Below are 15,385 nucleotides of genomic sequence, written 5' to 3' on the forward strand. Positions count from 1 at the left end.
CTGTGGACATGTCAGGCTTGAGCACAAACAGCCTTGTAAGTTCCCAGTGTAGATAAAAAGAACCGCAGCATACCAACTGTCTCGGTCGAGCGAGCTGCTGGGTGTGCGCGCGCGCGTGTTGTTGAATTAAAGGAGCAGTCGGTAAATACAAAGTGCCTTTTGATTCAAAACTCCTGGCCTTCCATATCCGATCTCACAGGATACTCTAGCCCTTTGAACACTGGCATTCTTCTAACATCCTCTTCCGCATACATGGGAAGGAACCAAAACAATTTCTTTGTGCCAAAAACCTGCCAACGGAGGTGAAGCTCTTGCAATCCAAAACAAATGCAAACCTGCCTACCTGCTCGAAATTCTTTCTACGCCCAAGGTCATAGCGCCATCTTGCAGTTGCTTTCTTCTCGTAAGCCTGCGGCAACAGCATTGAGCAGGAAACACTTGGAAAGGAAGTTATGCTTTAACCTCAATGGTGGTGGTGTTTCCAGCGACTAAAGATATGTGCATGATGAGAAAACCCAGTACGCTGAGTGCAAAGGCCAGATCTAGGACTGAAGCCAAGAGGAAAAGGGCGAGTTTCAGAATGAGAAAGAAACCGCAACGACTGACCAAATGCGAGAAAGGTGGTCGCAAGTGTCCCGGGAAGAGCAGGCTCGTCATCAGCATCTGTGAAGAATGCAATGAAGTGTGGTAGTAGCGAGAGCGACACCAGTGATGTCTCAAGAAATGTATAGAACTGCACAATATCCAGACGTCAACATGCAGAGGAGGATGATTGGCACCCGTCGTACCAGGAAAAGTAGAAACGCCTTGTAGTTGCGAGCACCAACACAATTGACAACCCAGACACAGTGGTGGTCCATCTTGAGGACGCATCGTCCACCTGCATGGCACTGGCAAGTTAGCGAAAGAGTTTGAGGCGCATGGGCATGACTTACACACGGAGCAGTGGTGGCAGCGCGGAGGCTTGAACTGGCAGCACTTCCGGCAGAAGCGCATCCTGGAGCTGTCGAGGCTGGTGCTCATCTGGGTGGTGGGCGCGGTCAGGACTGCGGCCGAGTTGGCGGGCAGCGATGACAGGAGCGTGTTCTGTGCTTCCATATCCTCATTCGCGGAGGCGGGCTTCCAGTCCGAGGGGACGCTCCCTGGATCCGTGAACACCACTGCAAAATAGCACCAGAGGACCATTGCCAGCTGATGCATCGAAGAAAGCTCTGAGCTATGGAATGCACACTCAATGCAAAGAAAGTATTCTTGTTACCAAGAGGTGGAAGGCGACAATGACGAGCGCGGCAACCGGGGCGTGATATCCAGCCTTGAACAGATCGGGGCCGTAATTGGCGACGACGATGGCGTAGTAGGAGACGGAGACAACGGCCAGAACCACCAGGATCATGACGGATCCCACGACCCGGAGACCGGTGCAAAGCTTGAACGCGTTCCATGCCATCAACTTCCTGTGACCAACCTTTGCCCACCAGCTGCGGCCGCTGCCACTGCCGCTACAGGCCAGATTGCGCAACGCGAGGGCCGCGCCCTACCTCCTCTGCAAATTACCCTAGAACTCTCTCATCACCGCCGCATTCAGCGCCCGGATTTGGCACACATTGCTGATTGCTGTGAGAGTGACCGACAATGCTGGAAAGATTCGCCCCTGTGCTCGCTCCTCCTGTTCACGCTTCCATTCCCAGCCGCCAAGGAATATACCCCCCTTCCCTTTGCATTTTCCTTCCCTTTTTGCGCTTTAGGTCTTCTCCTTGCTTCTAGACCTAGGGAGAGTTGAGAGAAGCGAGCGGCGCCGACGACGACGATGATGATGATGAGGCGAGCTGCGCAGCGCTTGACGGGAGGGGGCGTCTTGATCCGCCGGACCTATGCCGACACGCGAGGCGTGCTTAGCGAGGAGGAGAAGGCGGCGGAAAACATGTATATAAAGGTTTGCTTGCTTTGTTTCTGGCCAAAAAGTCCTCATGTCGCTTTGATCATGTATGATCAGAGAATGGAGAGGGAAAAGCTCGAAAAAGCCCGCATGAAGGTGAGTGCTGCTGCGTGCTGCTGCATTGACATTCAATCAATCCTCACTCCTCACTGGTGGGCAGGCAAGCGAGGAGGAGGCCTCGTCTGCGGCATCCTCGGCATCCACAGAAGAACGAGTGCCAAAGGCAGACCCGGACCTGCCCACCAAGAGCATAGCGATGGGAGCTGGCCTTGTTGCTGTGGCTTGTGCAGTTTACTTCATGTTTTCGTCGCCCCCTAGTGGCAAGAAGACTGCGGAATCCAAGGTCGAAGAGTCTTAGTAAGTCCGCACCGGACGGAAAGCGAGACAATCACGAAAGACGCCCTGGCTTGGCTTTTTCATCTTTCACTGTTAAATAACAAAGTAAGGGCCCTCTAGGGCTTAGTGGCATTTGGTCTTTTTGGCGATGGAGGAGGACGAGGAGCTGTTGCAGCGGCTGGGCGTGACGGCTGCACGAGCTGAGGACGTCGAGCGCCATGTCATTGCTGCGCAGCACCACCAGGTGTGATCCTTCTTCCGCTACCTACGGCCTTTCGAGACTGTTTGCTTTGCTAGGTTGATGGCGGCGGCGGGGGCGAGCACCCGGAGGCTATTGCCAAGCAATTGACTGTCTTGCAGAAGGAGATTGACGCTGTGGAGAATGGTCTGGAGCGTTATGAAGAGGACGGTGGTGAGCTCCACACCACTCTCGCGCACGACCGTCTCCACTCTCTCAACTCCAAGAAGAAAAAGCTGCGAGCCCGATTGAAGTCTCTGGATGGAGCGTCACCTTCCACACAAGAACAACGCTCTTGCCTCCTGGAAGACAACGACCTCGACGCAGCTCTGGACGCAGCCTCTGGGCTTGTTGAGACTGTGGGTAACTAAGCTCAAGTTTTTCTTTCCATCACCGACGGGGGACGCTTGCCTTTCCAGGAGCGCGACAGGCTCATCCGCACCGGGGCACTGACGCCGTTTGACAGGATCAAAGGCTTCGAGCGCCGAGTACAGACGCTAAGTGATCGACAGTCGCTGGAGCGGGACCGATTGGCCGAGACCAGCCTCTCTAATGCCGTCGCGTCGCTGGCCGCAATATCTCGCTCTCGAGCAACAACCAAGCTGCTCGATCCGGCCCAGCTCCCAACGCTCGAGGCGCCGACGCGTGAGTTTCGAAGGCCTCCAAAGTCACTTGACGTTGGGAGGAGGAAGAAGCGCAAGCGGCCGCTGCCTGAGTCCAAGTGGAGGCGGAAAAAGCCTCACAAGCTACCAGAGCAGGCAGCAGATGACAACGACGGTATGCCATCGTTATCTCATCTTATTAACTCGTTCGTGGCTTACTTAGATGGCGACGACAACGACGTTAATGATGAGGAATGCGACGACGACGTGATCCTGGAAGGAGGGCTCAGGATTCCGTTAGATATCTACGACAGGCTCTTCGATTATCAGAAAACTGGAGTCAAGTGGCTGTGGGAACTGCACTCTCTAAAAACAGGGGGGATCATAGGTGATGAGATGGGACTAGGCAAAACGGTACAGGTCATTGCATTTCTGGCTGCCTTACACCACAGTCGGATGTACTCGCCCAGCATTGTCGTCTGTCCCGTGACACTAACTTTCCAGTGGAAGCGGGAGGTTGAAAAGTGGTATCCCAAGTTCGACGTGCAAGTTGTGCACGAGTCGGCTGCTCCGAAAGGGAAGAAGAAGGAGGCGGAGGATTCCGATGCAAGCGGAGATGACAGTGGCGACGCGAGGCGTGATGCAAGACTAGCTCGTTGGGACGGGGTTGTAGAAAAAACTGTCCGGTCGCCTTCTGGTCTCATTGTGACGACTTATGAGCAGCTCCGGTTGCTGAAAGATACACTGCTGGACATAGACTGGGGATATGCGGTACTGGACGAAGGGCACAGGATAAGGAATCCAGACGCTGAAACAACTCTCATCTGCAAGCAGCTACAGACTGTTCACCGCATTATCATGACCGGTGCTCCTATACAAAACAAGCTTACAGAGCTGTGGTCTCTCTTCGACTTCGTTTTCCCTGGAAAGCTGGGAGTCCTTCCAGTGTTCCAGGCCCAGTTTGCTCTACCTATATCCATCGGTGGCTATGCAAATGCGACATCGTTGCAGGTCTCCACTGCCTACAAGTGTGCCGTCACCCTTCGGGATCTGATCATGCCTTACATTCTCCGCCGCATGAAGTCCGATGTTGAAGCCAAGCTCACCAAGAAGACGGAGCACGTTCTTTTCTGTAGCCTGACTGAGACGCAGCGCGCCTGCTACCGTGCCTTCTTAGCAAGCTCAGACGTGGAACGCATTTTCGAGGGGAGCAAGAACGCACTCTACGGCATTGACATACTGCGGAAGATCTGCAACCATCCTGATCTTCTGGAGAGGGAGGCCAGCGAGAAGCATGCCGACTACGGCCTACCAGATCGAAGTGGGAAGCTGATGGTGGTCAGTCAGGTCCTCAACTCGTGGAAGGATCAGGGGCACAGAGTACTTGTTTTCTGCCAGACGCAACAGATGCTGGATATCGTTGAGATCTTTGTAGAGTCACAGGGGTATACATACAGGAGAATGGATGGCTCCACATCTGTGAAGCAGCGGCCGGCTCTAATCGACGAATTCAACGAGTCTTCACATGTTTTCGTCTTCCTATTAACTACCAAAGTCGGGGGCCTGGGAACCAATCTTACTGGTGCGAACAGAGTTATTATTTTCGATCCGGACTGGAACCCTTCGACTGACATGCAGGTATGGCTAGTCCTTTCAATAACTTGCTCCGACTTTCTCTTCAATAGGCTAGAGAAAGGGCTTGGAGAATCGGGCAGACAAAGGACGTTATTGTTTACCGTCTAATTACCAGGGGAACGATTGAAGAGAAGGTGTACCATCGCCAAATATACAAGCAGTTTTTGACGAACAAAATCCTCCGGGATCCCCAACAACGGCGTGTATTCAAGTCCAAAGACATGCGAGATTTGTTCGTGCTGCACGAAGATGCGGAGGGAGACAAAACGGAGACATCGAACTTGTTTCCAGAGTTAAAGCTTCCCGCTGCGGCTGAAAGCGACGCCAAAGAAGCGGCACATGGTGGCGAGGAAGGTGACCAAATCACAAGAGACGAGCAAGATGGTGCGGATGAGTCCAGGCTTCTGCAGAGCTTGATGCAGGCCAACGGAATACACGTAAGTTCATTTTCCAAGTCTCCAGGTTTAACGTGTGTGTGCTTTAGTCTGCGATGGACCACGATGCAATCCTGGCTGTCAACGATCCCGAACGGGTGAAGGTGGACTTTGAAGCGAGCAGGGTGGCCGAACGAGCTGCCGAAGCTCTCCAGCAGTCTCGGCTAATACGAATGCGAGACGACGTGGCTGTTCCCACGTGGACAGGGAACTCAGGCGCTGCTGGGGCTCCAGGTGGTGGACGGAGGAGGTTTGGAGCTGCCGTGAATTCTCGCTTGATGTCTCCTGCGCCACCCCCGGGGACGCCAGGTGCATCTAGCAGCAGGGCCCTCAGCTCGGTCGAGCTCCTGGCTCAGATGAGGCAACGCCAAGCAGGTGCGGTCGAAAGCAAACGAGAGGCACTACGTAGCGAGCTTGAGAGGTTTCTGAGGAGCCACGGCGGGAGTGCACTGTCGACGACAGTCGTTCAGCACTTCAAGCTGAAGCTGTCACAAGCGGAGCTACCGCTTTTCAGGCAGCTGCTGAATGAGATAGCGGCCTTGAACAAGGATGGTGGGGAGTCCAGGTGGATTCTGAAACACGACTAGATATCATGGACGGGACATTTTTTCCACATTCTTTCTCTCAGTAGCCGTAAGGATGCAGGAGAGGATCTCTGTTGATATCTTTGTACAAAAAGTATCGGGACCTCGTCCGTCCGAGCGCTCCATACCTGTTTTGTTTAACAGCCAGACTTGGATATAAACACGGTGCATAGGCAAAGTTTTACCATTGTGGGACAAATGGAGCCATCCAGATGGCATCGCCTGCTTGCACGGGATACCTGCAGTATAGACAGATGGAGAGAATGGAGATGATGCAGGAACTGTTTTACCACTGATTGCTGAGCCGGTAGATCCCCCGACCTTCGAGCAGGAACAAGCCGTGTTGAAAATAGTGAACCTCCTGGGTGTCATCGCCACGGTAAGCGTAGCAACATAGGGAATCCAAAACTTGCCTTGACGTTCAAGTACTCTCCAGGCTGGAAATCCATAATCTGTGACCAGCAGGTCAACGTTCTTGCGTTGTTAGACGCGACATGAAAGTTTGACACTTACATGGACGTTGAAGTCGTAGATTGCGTCCGAGGGTAGCAACTTTCGCAGATCAAAAACCTGGAAACTCAGAAAAGTTACAGTGTGTTAAGCTTGCAAGGTGTAGCTGCTTACCTCCCCGGGAGTTTCAAGAAGAGGACGATCATCGACATTTCCAACGAGGAATTGGGGACGCTGGTTGTCGAGGGCTTGTGATGCAAAATACCTGCAAACCACGACGACATGTTGTTCGGTCATTCAAGGAAGAAGGGAGACCCGCCTGCGTTCCAAGACGAGAAAGGTTACAGGCGCAGTTGAGTAGAGGGTGTGGTTAAAATGTGGTGGGAGATACGCATACGAGTTCACCTGCGCACAAATCACCATACACAGTGGAAATGAAGTACTACTAGCGACGGGAAAATACCGAGAGCTCGTTCTCGTCATCCATCACATTGTGCGTGGTCAAGAGAACGCTGCCCGCGAGGACAAAGACAAGCCTGCGGTTTGATGTTTAGACGTCTCTCCCTAAATGTTACTCTTGCGTACCTCTCAACACCCGGTAAGGGAGGGGCCGAAGATGAGGAAGCTGAGGCCGAGACACACGTTATCAGCTGTGAGGCATGAACATGATTCATGAATTTACCTTCCATGCGTGCAATGTACATGGTGAAATGCGAGCCAATCGCTGGCGTGACCAGGTAAGCTGCTTGAGCATTGGTCCTAGAAACGTGATGGAAACAGTGATGAGATGGGAGAGAGAGGAGAGAGGAGGCAATTGCAGACCATCCGGGAAGAGCACTGAAAACTTGGCTCTCGGGTGTGATAAGCGCATGGTCCCGTTGGTACACGCTCCGGGTGAATCCTGGCAAGTCCGCTGGGAGGGAAGGGCCTCGTCTCAAAGCCATATAATAAAACACACTAAAAACCTGGAGACTGGAAGGAGCTGATGTCGTCTCGAATGTGGGCTTGACACGTCCCTGCACTGCCAAATACTAGTCGTAGCTGCACAAGCAGCAGCGGCACCAGCAGCGGCGGAACAAGAGACATATCTTTCCTTGTTCTTGGTTACCAGATATTTTGGCAGCGCAGCAAACCTAAACAATGGAGTCGGACATTGAGCAAGTCCTGTGGACGGCGGCGGACATCGAGCAGCGGGTCAAGGAGCTGGCGGCCGCAATCTCCCGCGACCTGGCCAGCCACACCCCTCTGCTTCTTCTCGGGGTAGGGAAGCAGCCAACTTTGTAGAGAATGACTGTCGTCGTGTGCAGGTGGCCACCGGAGCTTTCATGCTTGTGGCCGACCTGGCTCGCCATCTCAAGCTGCCCGTCCTCGTCGACTTCATCCGGGTGCAGTCTTACGGCAACAACACGCAGTCGAGCGGCGTGGCCACCGTCTCGTCGTGCGACGCCAAGATCAACGTTAAAGGCAAGCACATCCTCCTGGTAAGCCGGCTCTTGCATAGCTAAAGCTATAACCATTCTCATACGCAAAGGTGGAGGACATCATCGACACGGGGGTCACCTTGTCAGCGCTGGTGGACCATCTGCTGGAGCGGGGAGCTGCCTCCATCTCTGTGTGTGCGCTGCTGGACAAGGTATGCCGGCGGAGGGTCGGCCTCACTCTCCCCAGCAACGGCAGGCTTTATGCTGGCTTCCAGGTGTGTTTTGCGACCAAAATCCAGTCTAAATAAACTGTGTAAAACCGCTGTGCCAGTGCCCGGACAGGTTCGTGGTGGGCTACGGCATGGATTTCGCGGAGCACTACCGAAACCTCCCATACGTGGGAGTACTCAAACCTCAAGTCTACCAGAGTTGCAAGTCCGATTGACTGTGCATTGTGGTGAATCGCAATATTGAATCAGATTATCATAGGTAATTATGCACAAACGAACTGCCTCCGCCACTCTGCGTCTCGTCTGGATGGATCCCAGCAAATAAACATAAATACACCACCACCTCCCTGTTATTCCTATACTCCATGTCCCCTGCGGCACGGCCTCACGAGGAGACGTAGGGCGGAGGAGCAGCCCGGGCTGCCATGCCAGCAACCTGTGCTTGCATCTGTGCCGTCCTCACTTTGGCTGAAGTAGCTCGGTAGAAGAACTGATCGCGCGCCAGCATCCGGACGTGCCTGAGGTACACCTCCGCCGTGATCACCCCCTCCTGCACTGCCTTGTCCAAAGAATAGAGCACGTCCTCGATCGCCAGGTCCTCGGCGCTCGCCTCCAACATCTGCCTCGACAGCACGTCGCAAGGCTCGAACGCCTCGTCTATGTTCATGTCGCCCGACGCGTTGGGGCCGTCGTTGGACTGCAGCCACGTCTCCAGCACGTCCGTGTTGGTAAGCAGCAGCTGCAGTTGCTGCTCTAGGCCCTCCTTCTCGTGCTGGAGCTCCTGTAAGTGCTTGCCTAGCTGCTCGGCTCTCTTGTTCAGAGACGCTTGCACGCTAAAAAGCTCGTCCATCTCTACCTCGAACGAGCTCCGCAAGCTTACCACATCCTGTTGCACCCGTGCCACCAAAGTGTTGACAGCGTTCCTCTTAAACACGGACGCCGGGTCCTCTGTACGAGTCGATGGCTGCTGCTGCTGCTGCTGCTGCTGATAGTAGGGAGGAGGATACGGGATGGGCGCCGCCGACGTAGGTGGTGGAGAGTTGCTGCTGTAGATTGGATTCATTCCATGGAACGACTGCTGTGGTTGCTGCTGGGGTTGCGTTTGTTGCTGGAGTTGCTGCTGCTGCTGCTGCTGCTGTGGAGACGGGACGGGTGTGGACGGCCTCGAGTAGAGCGGAGGGTCGTGACCAAAGTGCAAGCTGAGATTTTGGACAAGCTCCACCAGATTGGAACGCGGGAACACCCACTGCTGCAAGTAAGGCACCGAGACCATCCCCGAGGCGTCCACCAGGCGATGGCGAGGTTTGATGATCATGTCCCGTGTGGGACTCACGTAGACGAGCGGCGGCTTGCGGGGATACGGCTCCGTGAGCCAGATCGTAACGGGGATGTTGTACTTGACGTCCTGGTAGTACATGGGAATGGTGCCATCCGCCTGGAGGAGATTGGCTTGGCGGCCATCGTTGTGCGTGAAGCCGGCTGTGCGGGCCTGGAGCCCCGGGAAGTGCTGGATCACGTTCACCAGGTGCTGCCGGATGGACCATTTCACTTCCTCCTCGTACGGCAGCGCGTTGGGGCGCGACAGTACCGAATTCAGGAACTGGACGCACGCGTGCGACGACGTCTGCCCCGGCGATATCGACGGCATCGCCCCTCCTCCCTCCTCTCCCTCCACGATTGAGCTTACCCGCGAGCCGGCGCTTGTTCCACTCCCCTACCTAGCCTAGGGCGGCCAACACAAACCCTAAACTCTTGCTCGCTCCTTTTACTCGTGAGGAGCAGCAATGGCGGACAGGAGAATGTGCGGCGCCACGCTGTGGGGCTCCAGCGCCGCAACCTTCTTGGCAGCTTCGTGGGCGCGCCTCAGCTGCTGGCGGCTGGGGTGGATGTGGCAAGCGCCCAGCAGAGCTGTCCACGACACGGCGTCGGCGGCGCAGGGCATGAGCGTGATGAGCCCCTCCGCCTCATGCACCAGCCCCAGTCGCCCCAGGATGCCTGCCATCGCACTGTAGTGCTCCTTGCCCGGCTGCAATCCGTAGTCGCTCGCCATGGACGCAAAGTAGCGGCAACCGGTGTGGAGCAGCCCAAAGTGGTTGCACACAACTAGGAGGCACAGATAGCTCACCTCGTCGGGCGCCGTGCCCTCCCAGGCCATGCTTGTCACCACTTCCGTGCCTCGCTCGCACTCGTCGTCACCGCCCAGGTGCGCATACGCCGCCAGCATGGTGTTCCACGACAACAAGTCACGGGCGGGCATGACGTCGAACAAGGCCCGCGCTGCCCACAGATGCCCGTTTCGGGCATACACACTCAAGAGCGCATTCCAGGTGGCGACGTTGCGATGTGGCGCCTGGGAAAAGAGGCGATGCGCTCCATGGACGTCCTCGCTCTGCCCGTAAGCCACCACCATTGCGTTCCATGACACCAGGCTGCAATAGGGCAGCTTGTCAAACAGCACCTTGGCCTCCTCCAGATGCCCTCTCTGGGCATACGCCACGAACATTGTCGTGTGCAGTACCAAGTCCTGCCTCCCGCCCAAGCAGTCAAACAGCTGCCTGGCGTCGCCCAGCCTCCCGGCCTGAGAATAGCAAGAAAGCATCGAGTTTACGGTGACCACGTTCCACTCCGGAATGGCATCAAACACACCGGCGGCCTCGTCCAGAATGGCAGCAGCAGCAGCAGTGCCACCCCCAGCCGCGCCATGCTGCGCGAGACCACTCATATAAGTGTTCCAAGAGATTAGGTTGTGCTGTGGCATATAGTGCACCAGAGTGGTCTTGGCGGCGTCCAAGTCCCCCGTCACAATGCGGGCACGCAGAAGGCTGTTCCACGCTACCACATCCCTGCCCGGCATTTGCTGGAAGAGCGCGGCAGCACGCTCCCCGTTCCCCGCCTCGTTGAACGCACTCATCATGCTGCACCAGCTTTGCAGGTTGTGCTCCGGCATGGCATTGAACACGCGCTCTGCTTTCTCACCATGCCCTGATGCGGCATATGCAAATAAAAGCGCGTTCCACGACACCAAGCTGTACTGTGGCATTCCATCAAACATGAGGTGAGCTGCCTCGACGTTGCCATTGCTGCCATACAAGGCCAGCATCGCCGTCCAGCTTACGATATTGGGCTGTGGCATAGCGTCGAAGGTAGCCTTAGCAGCCTCGAGGTGCCCTTTGTCGGCATATCCTTGGAGGAGCAGCGTCCAGGCCACCACGTTTGGCCGCGGCATTGCGTCCAGTACTTGTTTGGCCGCCTCCACATTCCCGCTTTGGATGTAGGCGCCAAGGAGGAGCGTCCACGAGTGGTCGTTGGGGTGGCGGACGGTAGCAAACACTCGCCTGGCGTCACCACTGCTGCCACAGCGGCCAAACATATGAATGACAAGATTGCACAGGTAGACATCGGTGTGTCTAGCAGCCGCGACAATGCGCGCGTGCACCGCCCTTCCCTCCTCAACGTTGCTGCATCTGGATATCGCCGCAGCCCACTCATGCTGCAGCGCATGGTGCGTTGTGGGAGCTAGTGGGAGCCAGGAGACGGCATCCATCCTGGATGGGGTTTCGCTGGTGGCAGGGGCATCAGAGTAGGAGCAGGTGAAATTGCTGCAATGGTCCAGGCACATAGTACGTACATCTATTTGCGCTCCTTGGCCTCCTCCTGGGCCTTGGCTGATAGTACCTCCCACAGGCCGGTCAAAAACTCCACCATCTCCGCCAGCGGCACGGGTCGCGAGAAATGGCGTGGCTCCTCGGCTTGCAAGATGTGGCAAGTCTCGTTCCAGCTGCCATCAACAGACTAGGTGAGGCCAATCAAACAAAGTGGAGAAGAACCAGAGCCAACTTGATGGTTCGACTCCCCCTTTTGCGGTTGCGTGACGGCTTGGGGCATGCCCTCCGCCTCCATTCCCGTCTCTGCTCCTTCCACAGCTCCACTCCAAAGCGATGGCATGCCATGACAGCCATGGTCTTGCCTGTCAAGCCCTAAAAAAAAGAGTTTGGTGGTGATGGCGGCAGCGGTGGTGCGCATCCGCAGCCGCGACGGGCTGGAGAGAGTGAGTGTTCACCCCAAGGCGACGGTGCTGGAGCTGCAGATGGCTATCGAGCGGGAGCTCCAGGTCCCGGTGAGCGCCCAGTATGTGTCGAGAAATCAGTCCCTGCTCATGGCCAAGGATCCCAGTGGCGCTGCGCTCATGGCGGCGGACATGAGGGATCCCTCGGCTGCGCTGTCGTCGCTAGGTATCGGGCACGGATCCGTTGTGTTTCTGTTTTACAGCGGGAAGCGGGAGGTGGCCGGCCCAAAGGTGACGCCGTCGGGGGCGTTTGGCAAGAAGATGACCATGGACGACCTCATCGCCAGGCAGACGAGGGTGGAGCGGCAGCAGCATGCCCACTGCAACTCGCTCAGCTTCGACAGGGCGGCGGCCAACGCGTTCCAACACTACGTGCACGAGACGCTGGCCTTCGGCGTCAAGCGGGGTGGCTTCATGTATGGCAGCGTCACGGAGCAAGGGGATGCCCTGGTCCACTTCATCTACGAGCCTCCGCAGCAGGGCAGCGAGGACGGCCTTCTCCTGCTGCGAGACCCCGACGAGGAGAGGCGGGCCGACGGCATCGCTGCGGGCCTGGGCATGAGGCGCCTGGGTTTCATCTTCACGCACACCATCAGTCAGGGCAAGGCCGACTACACGCTGAGCAACGCCGAGATCCGCCAGGCTGCCCAGCTGCACGCCGAGAGCAACTTTGACGCCTGGACCACGGCGCTGGTCAAGCTCGAGGCCAATGGCGACGTCCAGTTTGAGTCCTTCCAGCTCAGCGACCAGTGCATCAAGCTGTGGAAGGAGGGCTGGTTTGTCCAGGACGCCGAGGATGTGAATCCCAAGCTGTCGAGGATGAACAAGGAGGTGGTGATCCTGGGCAAGGATACCAGGGACGTTGACAACGTCCTCTTCCTTGTGCCCGTCAAGATCCTCGACCACCAGGTGAGACGGCGTACCCTCTCTCTCTCTCTCTCTCTCTCTCTCTCTCTCGTGCTGACCCCTGAAGCGCTATCGATCTGTCTGTGCATGCAGGGTCCCCTGTCGTGCAATTTCCCCATCGAGAACAGGCTGACGCTCCCCAGCTTTGAATCGCTGCGGAGCCACCTCGACAGCAACAAGAGCCGGCCGTACGTGCAAAGGATCTCCGATTTCCATCTGCTCCTGTTCCTCTCCAAGTCCCTGGACATCGACACCGACATCCCTCGGCTGACTGAGGCAATCTCCACGCAGGGCTCGGTACCCGATGGCTACCAGCTTCTCATCGACTCGCTGGCTAGCAATCACTCCTACTGATGGGACGAAGACACTATTTTTATGGAAATTGAGCGTCCTTGAAAAAATTGGTGTAGAACCTGAGACCGTCGGGACCGTCGTCTCGGCACAAGAAGCCTAAAACACGACACAAGGCTCAGCGGCAGGGCGCGCGCGGAGACTACATGCGTACCTCGAGCCTCTGCAGAGAAGAGGTGCTCCTTGGCAAGAGCTGGAGCAACACCCAGGCACTTTGCCGCTTCCCTCGCACCAACGCCAGTGCGCAAGTCATCCACGAGACGCATGATCCTCGCCACCACCTGCAACCAAATGTAGCACTAGTTGGAGAATAAAAACGTACCTCGTCATCGCTCTTGGACTTGATTTGTATGGCGAGGGCTCCACTGTCGAAGCGGCGCAGCATCACGGGCCTGGCAAAGTCAAGTCAGTCGAGTGCGAACGGCTGGCAAGCCTGGGCTTACACGTCGAGTCTGTCCCACAGGTCACATGCCTGGAGCAAATCCTCGGGAGATATAAGCTCTACGCGAAGCCAAAGCGAATTCCACTGTCGACGTGCCAGATTTCAAAAACAAGGGAGCCACAATCGTATACCTGTTCCCCTCGCGCGGTTGAACAAGCAGTAGACATCAACTAGAGCCAGCATCCCTCCCGCGCTTTGCAGAGGGCTCCCCACAAAGTCGGCCAACTTGAGGGCCAAAGTTAGCTAGACGCATGACATGCGCGAACGAGATCGAATCACTCACCTGTCGCGAAAGCTGTTGGTGGTAGAGTGCACCCGCTGATTCTTTGGTAACTGGCGATGCGATGCCAACGCTCAGCAGCAAGTCGTGGAGCTCCTGCTGTGATCCCGATGCCGAGCCTTCTGTCAAGAGCCGGGCACGCATCTTATCAGCAAGTAGTACCATCTCCTTCGCTTTTCCCTGAAACAACAAGGACGAGGCTAGAATCTATCAAATCTTAGAGGCGTTTGACTGGAAAGCACCATGAGCGCGTTGAGATCGTGGAAGGCCTCTTGCAGGTTTTTATCTGTTTGTTCCCACTGCTCCTGCTCCTTTCTCAAAATGCCAGACACTCCAGCTCGGGATGGATTCCAGTGGGACGAGGGCGTGGACGCGGATGCTGTGGAGGGGTTGACGGCGGCCGCGGGAAGAGTTTCCCATGCCCTCGACTGCAACACCGCTCCAAGCTGCGACACCAGGTTGTCGAAGCTGCTGGCGTGGCCCCGGAAGGAAAGGAGGAGCGTGACGGAGCTGTGCGCGGCAGCAGCTCCCTGGAGGCACAGCTTGCCGTTGGCACAAGTCCACACATAGACCCTGAGGCGCAGGGTGGAAGAGAAGACGGACTTGAGGCCCTTTCGGGGAGCCGAGATCCGCGACACCGAGGACAAGGGCAGGAAGAAGGCGGATCGGGAGTGCTGGTGCACCCAAAACATCCGGGCATTGGTGAGGATGAGGAGGCCAGACCTAAGTGGATCGCCCTCCACCCCGCTGTCCACCACTTCAATGTCCACTCCATCCAGCAGCTGGCATTCCACCTCTCCGGGCCCCAACAGCGGCCTGCCCGCGTCGCTCAGCGCGCCACTCTCGAGCAGCCGCTCCGCCCACCTCGAGCCCGAGCCCATTGGGAAGGAATGGCATGACCTAATATATTTCTCGACAATCAACATATCTGAAAGGGTGCTTCCGCGAGAGCCCTGGAAGCCGGCACCTTGTCCGGGACGAAGTCCGCCAAGAACTCGAGTTTGTCCATGGACGACACCGCGGAAGCTGCAGCAACCCTCTCACTCTCACGGTCTGAAGCACAAAACGAGGCAAATTTCCACTCACACAGGTCCTTGTACACGAGGGTGGATCTGTCCTCCCCGGCCATGCCCTTGAATGCATCCTCCACGAACTGCTCCAGGAAGAGCTCCTGCGCCATACACAAGACAAACAGAGAGATCGCATCAAGAGAGACACGGACACGATACCGCGGCTTTGGCAATCACCACAATGGCTTCCATGCCCACCATGGCTATATCGTTCTCGCTCTTGATCAGCCGCCGCAGCCTCGACACCGGGAAGGGCAGGGACATGGCGGGTGAGAGCAGCTCCTCCTCCACGGCACCCCCATTCATGCGCACCTGCTCGTCCCATTCGCGAGCATCCTCTTCCTCCTCCTCTTCCTCCTCCTCACCCACGCCTTCGACCACCACCGCATCCTCCTCCATTTTGC

General features: G+C 56.5%; 8 protein-coding genes across 14 annotated transcripts; 3 read left to right on the plus strand and 5 right to left on the minus strand.

The window, feature by feature from the left end:
- Positions 1-49: 49 nt before the first annotated feature.
- On the minus strand, positions 50-1,894 carry LOC9637330 (probable protein S-acyltransferase 14). Its single transcript, XM_002994032.2, has 7 exons — positions 1,259-1,894; positions 936-1,191; positions 789-880; positions 607-733; positions 463-548; positions 344-409; positions 50-290 (listed from the first exon to the last, which is right to left on the minus strand). The coding sequence occupies exons 1-7, from the start codon at positions 1,445-1,447 to the stop codon at positions 165-167; spliced, it is 942 nt and encodes a 313-aa protein (XP_002994078.1). The 5' UTR covers positions 1,448-1,894; the 3' UTR covers positions 50-164.
- On the plus strand, positions 1,817-5,952 carry LOC9637343 (DNA excision repair protein CSB). 3 transcript variants are annotated; one of them, XM_024667625.1, is made up of 8 exons: positions 1,817-1,933; positions 1,994-2,032; positions 2,097-2,516; positions 2,570-2,869; positions 2,930-3,287; positions 3,336-4,750; positions 4,798-5,184; positions 5,232-5,952. In XM_024667625.1, the coding sequence occupies exons 3-8, from the start codon at positions 2,421-2,423 to the stop codon at positions 5,766-5,768; spliced, it is 3,093 nt and encodes a 1,030-aa protein (XP_024523393.1). In that variant the 5' UTR covers positions 1,817-1,933; positions 1,994-2,032; positions 2,097-2,420; the 3' UTR covers positions 5,769-5,952. The 3 variants fall into 3 exon arrangements, with proteins under 3 accessions (XP_024523393.1, XP_002994066.1, XP_024523395.1); XM_002994020.2 differs by having other exon boundaries at positions 2,930-4,750; XM_024667627.1 differs by lacking the exons at positions 1,817-1,933; positions 1,994-2,032; positions 2,097-2,516 and having other exon boundaries at positions 2,667-2,873.
- LOC112343691 ((S)-ureidoglycine aminohydrolase-like) lies at positions 5,752-7,328 on the minus strand. Of its 2 annotated transcripts, XM_024667645.1 has the most exons (12): positions 7,181-7,328; positions 7,038-7,128; positions 6,898-6,974; positions 6,801-6,840; positions 6,679-6,751; positions 6,535-6,620; positions 6,390-6,480; positions 6,279-6,335; positions 6,179-6,217; positions 6,056-6,126; positions 5,951-6,004; positions 5,752-5,893 (listed from the first exon to the last, which is right to left on the minus strand). In XM_024667645.1, the coding sequence occupies exons 1-12, from the start codon at positions 7,299-7,301 to the stop codon at positions 5,806-5,808; spliced, it is 888 nt and encodes a 295-aa protein (XP_024523413.1). In that variant the 5' UTR covers positions 7,302-7,328; the 3' UTR covers positions 5,752-5,805. The 2 variants fall into 2 exon arrangements, with proteins under 2 accessions (XP_024523413.1, XP_024523412.1); XM_024667644.1 differs by having other exon boundaries at positions 6,898-7,128.
- Positions 7,329-7,340: 12 nt separating this feature from the next.
- On the plus strand, positions 7,341-8,225 carry LOC9637331 (hypoxanthine-guanine phosphoribosyltransferase). Its single transcript, XM_002994021.2, has 4 exons — positions 7,341-7,475; positions 7,523-7,696; positions 7,747-7,911; positions 7,968-8,225. Exons 1-4 carry the CDS (start codon positions 7,356-7,358, stop codon positions 8,079-8,081), a joined length of 573 nt encoding a protein of 190 aa, XP_002994067.1. The 5' UTR covers positions 7,341-7,355; the 3' UTR covers positions 8,082-8,225.
- On the minus strand, positions 8,095-9,627 carry LOC9637332 (protein ELC). Its single transcript, XM_002994033.2, has one exon. It carries the CDS (start codon positions 9,512-9,514, stop codon positions 8,252-8,254), a length of 1,263 nt encoding a protein of 420 aa, XP_002994079.1. The 5' UTR covers positions 9,515-9,627; the 3' UTR covers positions 8,095-8,251.
- Positions 9,607-11,913, minus strand: LOC9637344 (pentatricopeptide repeat-containing protein At4g02750). Of its 2 annotated transcripts, none has more exons than XM_024667634.1 (2): positions 11,704-11,913; positions 9,607-11,644 (listed from the first exon to the last, which is right to left on the minus strand). In XM_024667634.1, the coding sequence occupies exons 1-2, from the start codon at positions 11,887-11,889 to the stop codon at positions 9,632-9,634; spliced, it is 2,199 nt and encodes a 732-aa protein (XP_024523402.1). In that variant the 5' UTR covers positions 11,890-11,913; the 3' UTR covers positions 9,607-9,631. The 2 variants fall into 2 exon arrangements, with proteins under 2 accessions (XP_024523402.1, XP_024523403.1); XM_024667635.1 differs by lacking the exon at positions 11,704-11,913 and having other exon boundaries at positions 9,607-11,426; positions 11,495-11,586.
- Positions 11,743-13,239, plus strand: LOC9637345 (NPL4-like protein 1). The gene is made up of 2 exons (XM_002994022.2): positions 11,743-12,841; positions 12,932-13,239. Exons 1-2 carry the CDS (start codon positions 11,867-11,869, stop codon positions 13,190-13,192), a joined length of 1,236 nt encoding a protein of 411 aa, XP_002994068.1. The 5' UTR covers positions 11,743-11,866; the 3' UTR covers positions 13,193-13,239.
- Positions 13,193-15,382, minus strand: LOC9637333 (vacuolar protein sorting-associated protein 36). Of its 3 annotated transcripts, XM_024667637.1 has the most exons (9): positions 15,141-15,382; positions 14,998-15,082; positions 14,154-14,937; positions 13,915-14,091; positions 13,763-13,856; positions 13,633-13,690; positions 13,512-13,581; positions 13,344-13,470; positions 13,193-13,288 (listed from the first exon to the last, which is right to left on the minus strand). In XM_024667637.1, the coding sequence occupies exons 1-9, from the start codon at positions 15,304-15,306 to the stop codon at positions 13,212-13,214; spliced, it is 1,638 nt and encodes a 545-aa protein (XP_024523405.1). In that variant the 5' UTR covers positions 15,307-15,382; the 3' UTR covers positions 13,193-13,211. The 3 variants fall into 3 exon arrangements, 2 of the variants coding, with proteins under 2 accessions (XP_024523405.1, XP_024523406.1); XR_002991361.1 differs by lacking the exon at positions 13,193-13,288 and having other exon boundaries at positions 13,425-13,470; positions 13,633-13,715; XM_024667638.1 differs by lacking the exon at positions 13,193-13,288 and having other exon boundaries at positions 13,465-13,581; positions 13,633-13,715.
- Positions 15,383-15,385: the final 3 nt, after the last annotated feature.

Source organism: Selaginella moellendorffii, unplaced genomic scaffold (genome assembly GCF_000143415.4).
Source record: "Selaginella moellendorffii unplaced genomic scaffold, v1.0 SELMOscaffold_182, whole genome shotgun sequence".
In the NCBI taxonomy this organism is placed as follows: Eukaryota; Viridiplantae; Streptophyta; class Lycopodiopsida; order Selaginellales; family Selaginellaceae; genus Selaginella; species Selaginella moellendorffii.

What these genes read in the sequence shown, in the direction of transcription:
- LOC9637343 (XM_002994020.2), top strand. Translation starts at nt 2,421, where the DNA reads ATGGAGGAGGACGAGGAGCTGTTGCAGCGGCTGGGCGTGACGGCTGCA. An exon ending in TTGCTGCGCAGCACCACCAG is followed by an intron (nt 2,517 to 2,569) that starts GTGTGATCCTTC and finishes TTGCTTTGCTAG; the next exon opens with GTTGATGGCGGCGGCGGGGG. An exon ending in CCTCTGGGCTTGTTGAGACT is followed by an intron (nt 2,870 to 2,929) that starts GTGGGTAACTAA and finishes TTGCCTTTCCAG; the next exon opens with GAGCGCGACAGGCTCATCCG.
- LOC112343691 (XM_024667644.1), bottom strand. Translation starts at nt 7,301, where the DNA reads ATGTCTCTTGTTCCGCCGCTGCTGGTGCCGCTGCTGCTTGTGCAGCTA. An exon ending in TTTCTCGTCTTGGAACGCAG is followed by an intron (nt 6,481 to 6,534) that starts GCGGGTCTCCCT and finishes CGTGGTTTGCAG; the next exon opens with GTATTTTGCATCACAAGCCC. An exon ending in GCTCCATTTGTCCCACAATG is followed by an intron (nt 5,894 to 5,950) that starts GTAAAACTTTGC and finishes TAAACAAAACAG; the next exon opens with GTATGGAGCGCTCGGACGGA.
- LOC9637331 (XM_002994021.2), top strand. Translation starts at nt 7,356, where the DNA reads ATGGAGTCGGACATTGAGCAAGTCCTGTGGACGGCGGCGGACATCGAG. An exon ending in CCCCTCTGCTTCTTCTCGGG is followed by an intron (nt 7,476 to 7,522) that starts GTAGGGAAGCAG and finishes CGTCGTGTGCAG; the next exon opens with GTGGCCACCGGAGCTTTCAT. An exon ending in AAGGCAAGCACATCCTCCTG is followed by an intron (nt 7,697 to 7,746) that starts GTAAGCCGGCTC and finishes TCATACGCAAAG; the next exon opens with GTGGAGGACATCATCGACAC.
- LOC9637332 (XM_002994033.2), bottom strand. Translation starts at nt 9,514, where the DNA reads ATGCCGTCGATATCGCCGGGGCAGACGTCGTCGCACGCGTGCGTCCAG.
- LOC9637333 (XM_024667637.1), bottom strand. Translation starts at nt 15,306, where the DNA reads ATGGGACGAGCAGGTGCGCATGAATGGGGGTGCCGTGGAGGAGGAGCT. An exon ending in ACGATCTCAACGCGCTCATG is followed by an intron (nt 14,092 to 14,153) that starts GTGCTTTCCAGT and finishes TTGTTGTTTCAG; the next exon opens with GGAAAAGCGAAGGAGATGGT. An exon ending in AGTCCAAGAGCGATGACGAG is followed by an intron (nt 13,471 to 13,511) that starts GTACGTTTTTAT and finishes ATTTGGTTGCAG; the next exon opens with GTGGTGGCGAGGATCATGCG.
- LOC9637330 (XM_002994032.2), bottom strand. Translation starts at nt 1,447, where the DNA reads ATGGCATGGAACGCGTTCAAGCTTTGCACCGGTCTCCGGGTCGTGGGA. An exon ending in CTGCCACCACTGCTCCGTGT is followed by an intron (nt 881 to 935) that starts GTAAGTCATGCC and finishes AGTGCCATGCAG; the next exon opens with GTGGACGATGCGTCCTCAAG. An exon ending in GTAGAAAGAATTTCGAGCAG is followed by an intron (nt 291 to 343) that starts GTAGGCAGGTTT and finishes CTCCGTTGGCAG; the next exon opens with GTTTTTGGCACAAAGAAATT.
- LOC9637345 (XM_002994022.2), top strand. Translation starts at nt 11,867, where the DNA reads ATGGCGGCAGCGGTGGTGCGCATCCGCAGCCGCGACGGGCTGGAGAGA. An exon ending in TCAAGATCCTCGACCACCAG is followed by an intron (nt 12,842 to 12,931) that starts GTGAGACGGCGT and finishes CTGTGCATGCAG; the next exon opens with GGTCCCCTGTCGTGCAATTT.
- LOC9637344 (XM_024667634.1), bottom strand. Translation starts at nt 11,889, where the DNA reads ATGCGCACCACCGCTGCCGCCATCACCACCAAACTCTTTTTTTTAGGG. An exon ending in AGGGGGAGTCGAACCATCAA is followed by an intron (nt 11,645 to 11,703) that starts GTTGGCTCTGGT and finishes TGTTGATGGCAG; the next exon opens with CTGGAACGAGACTTGCCACA.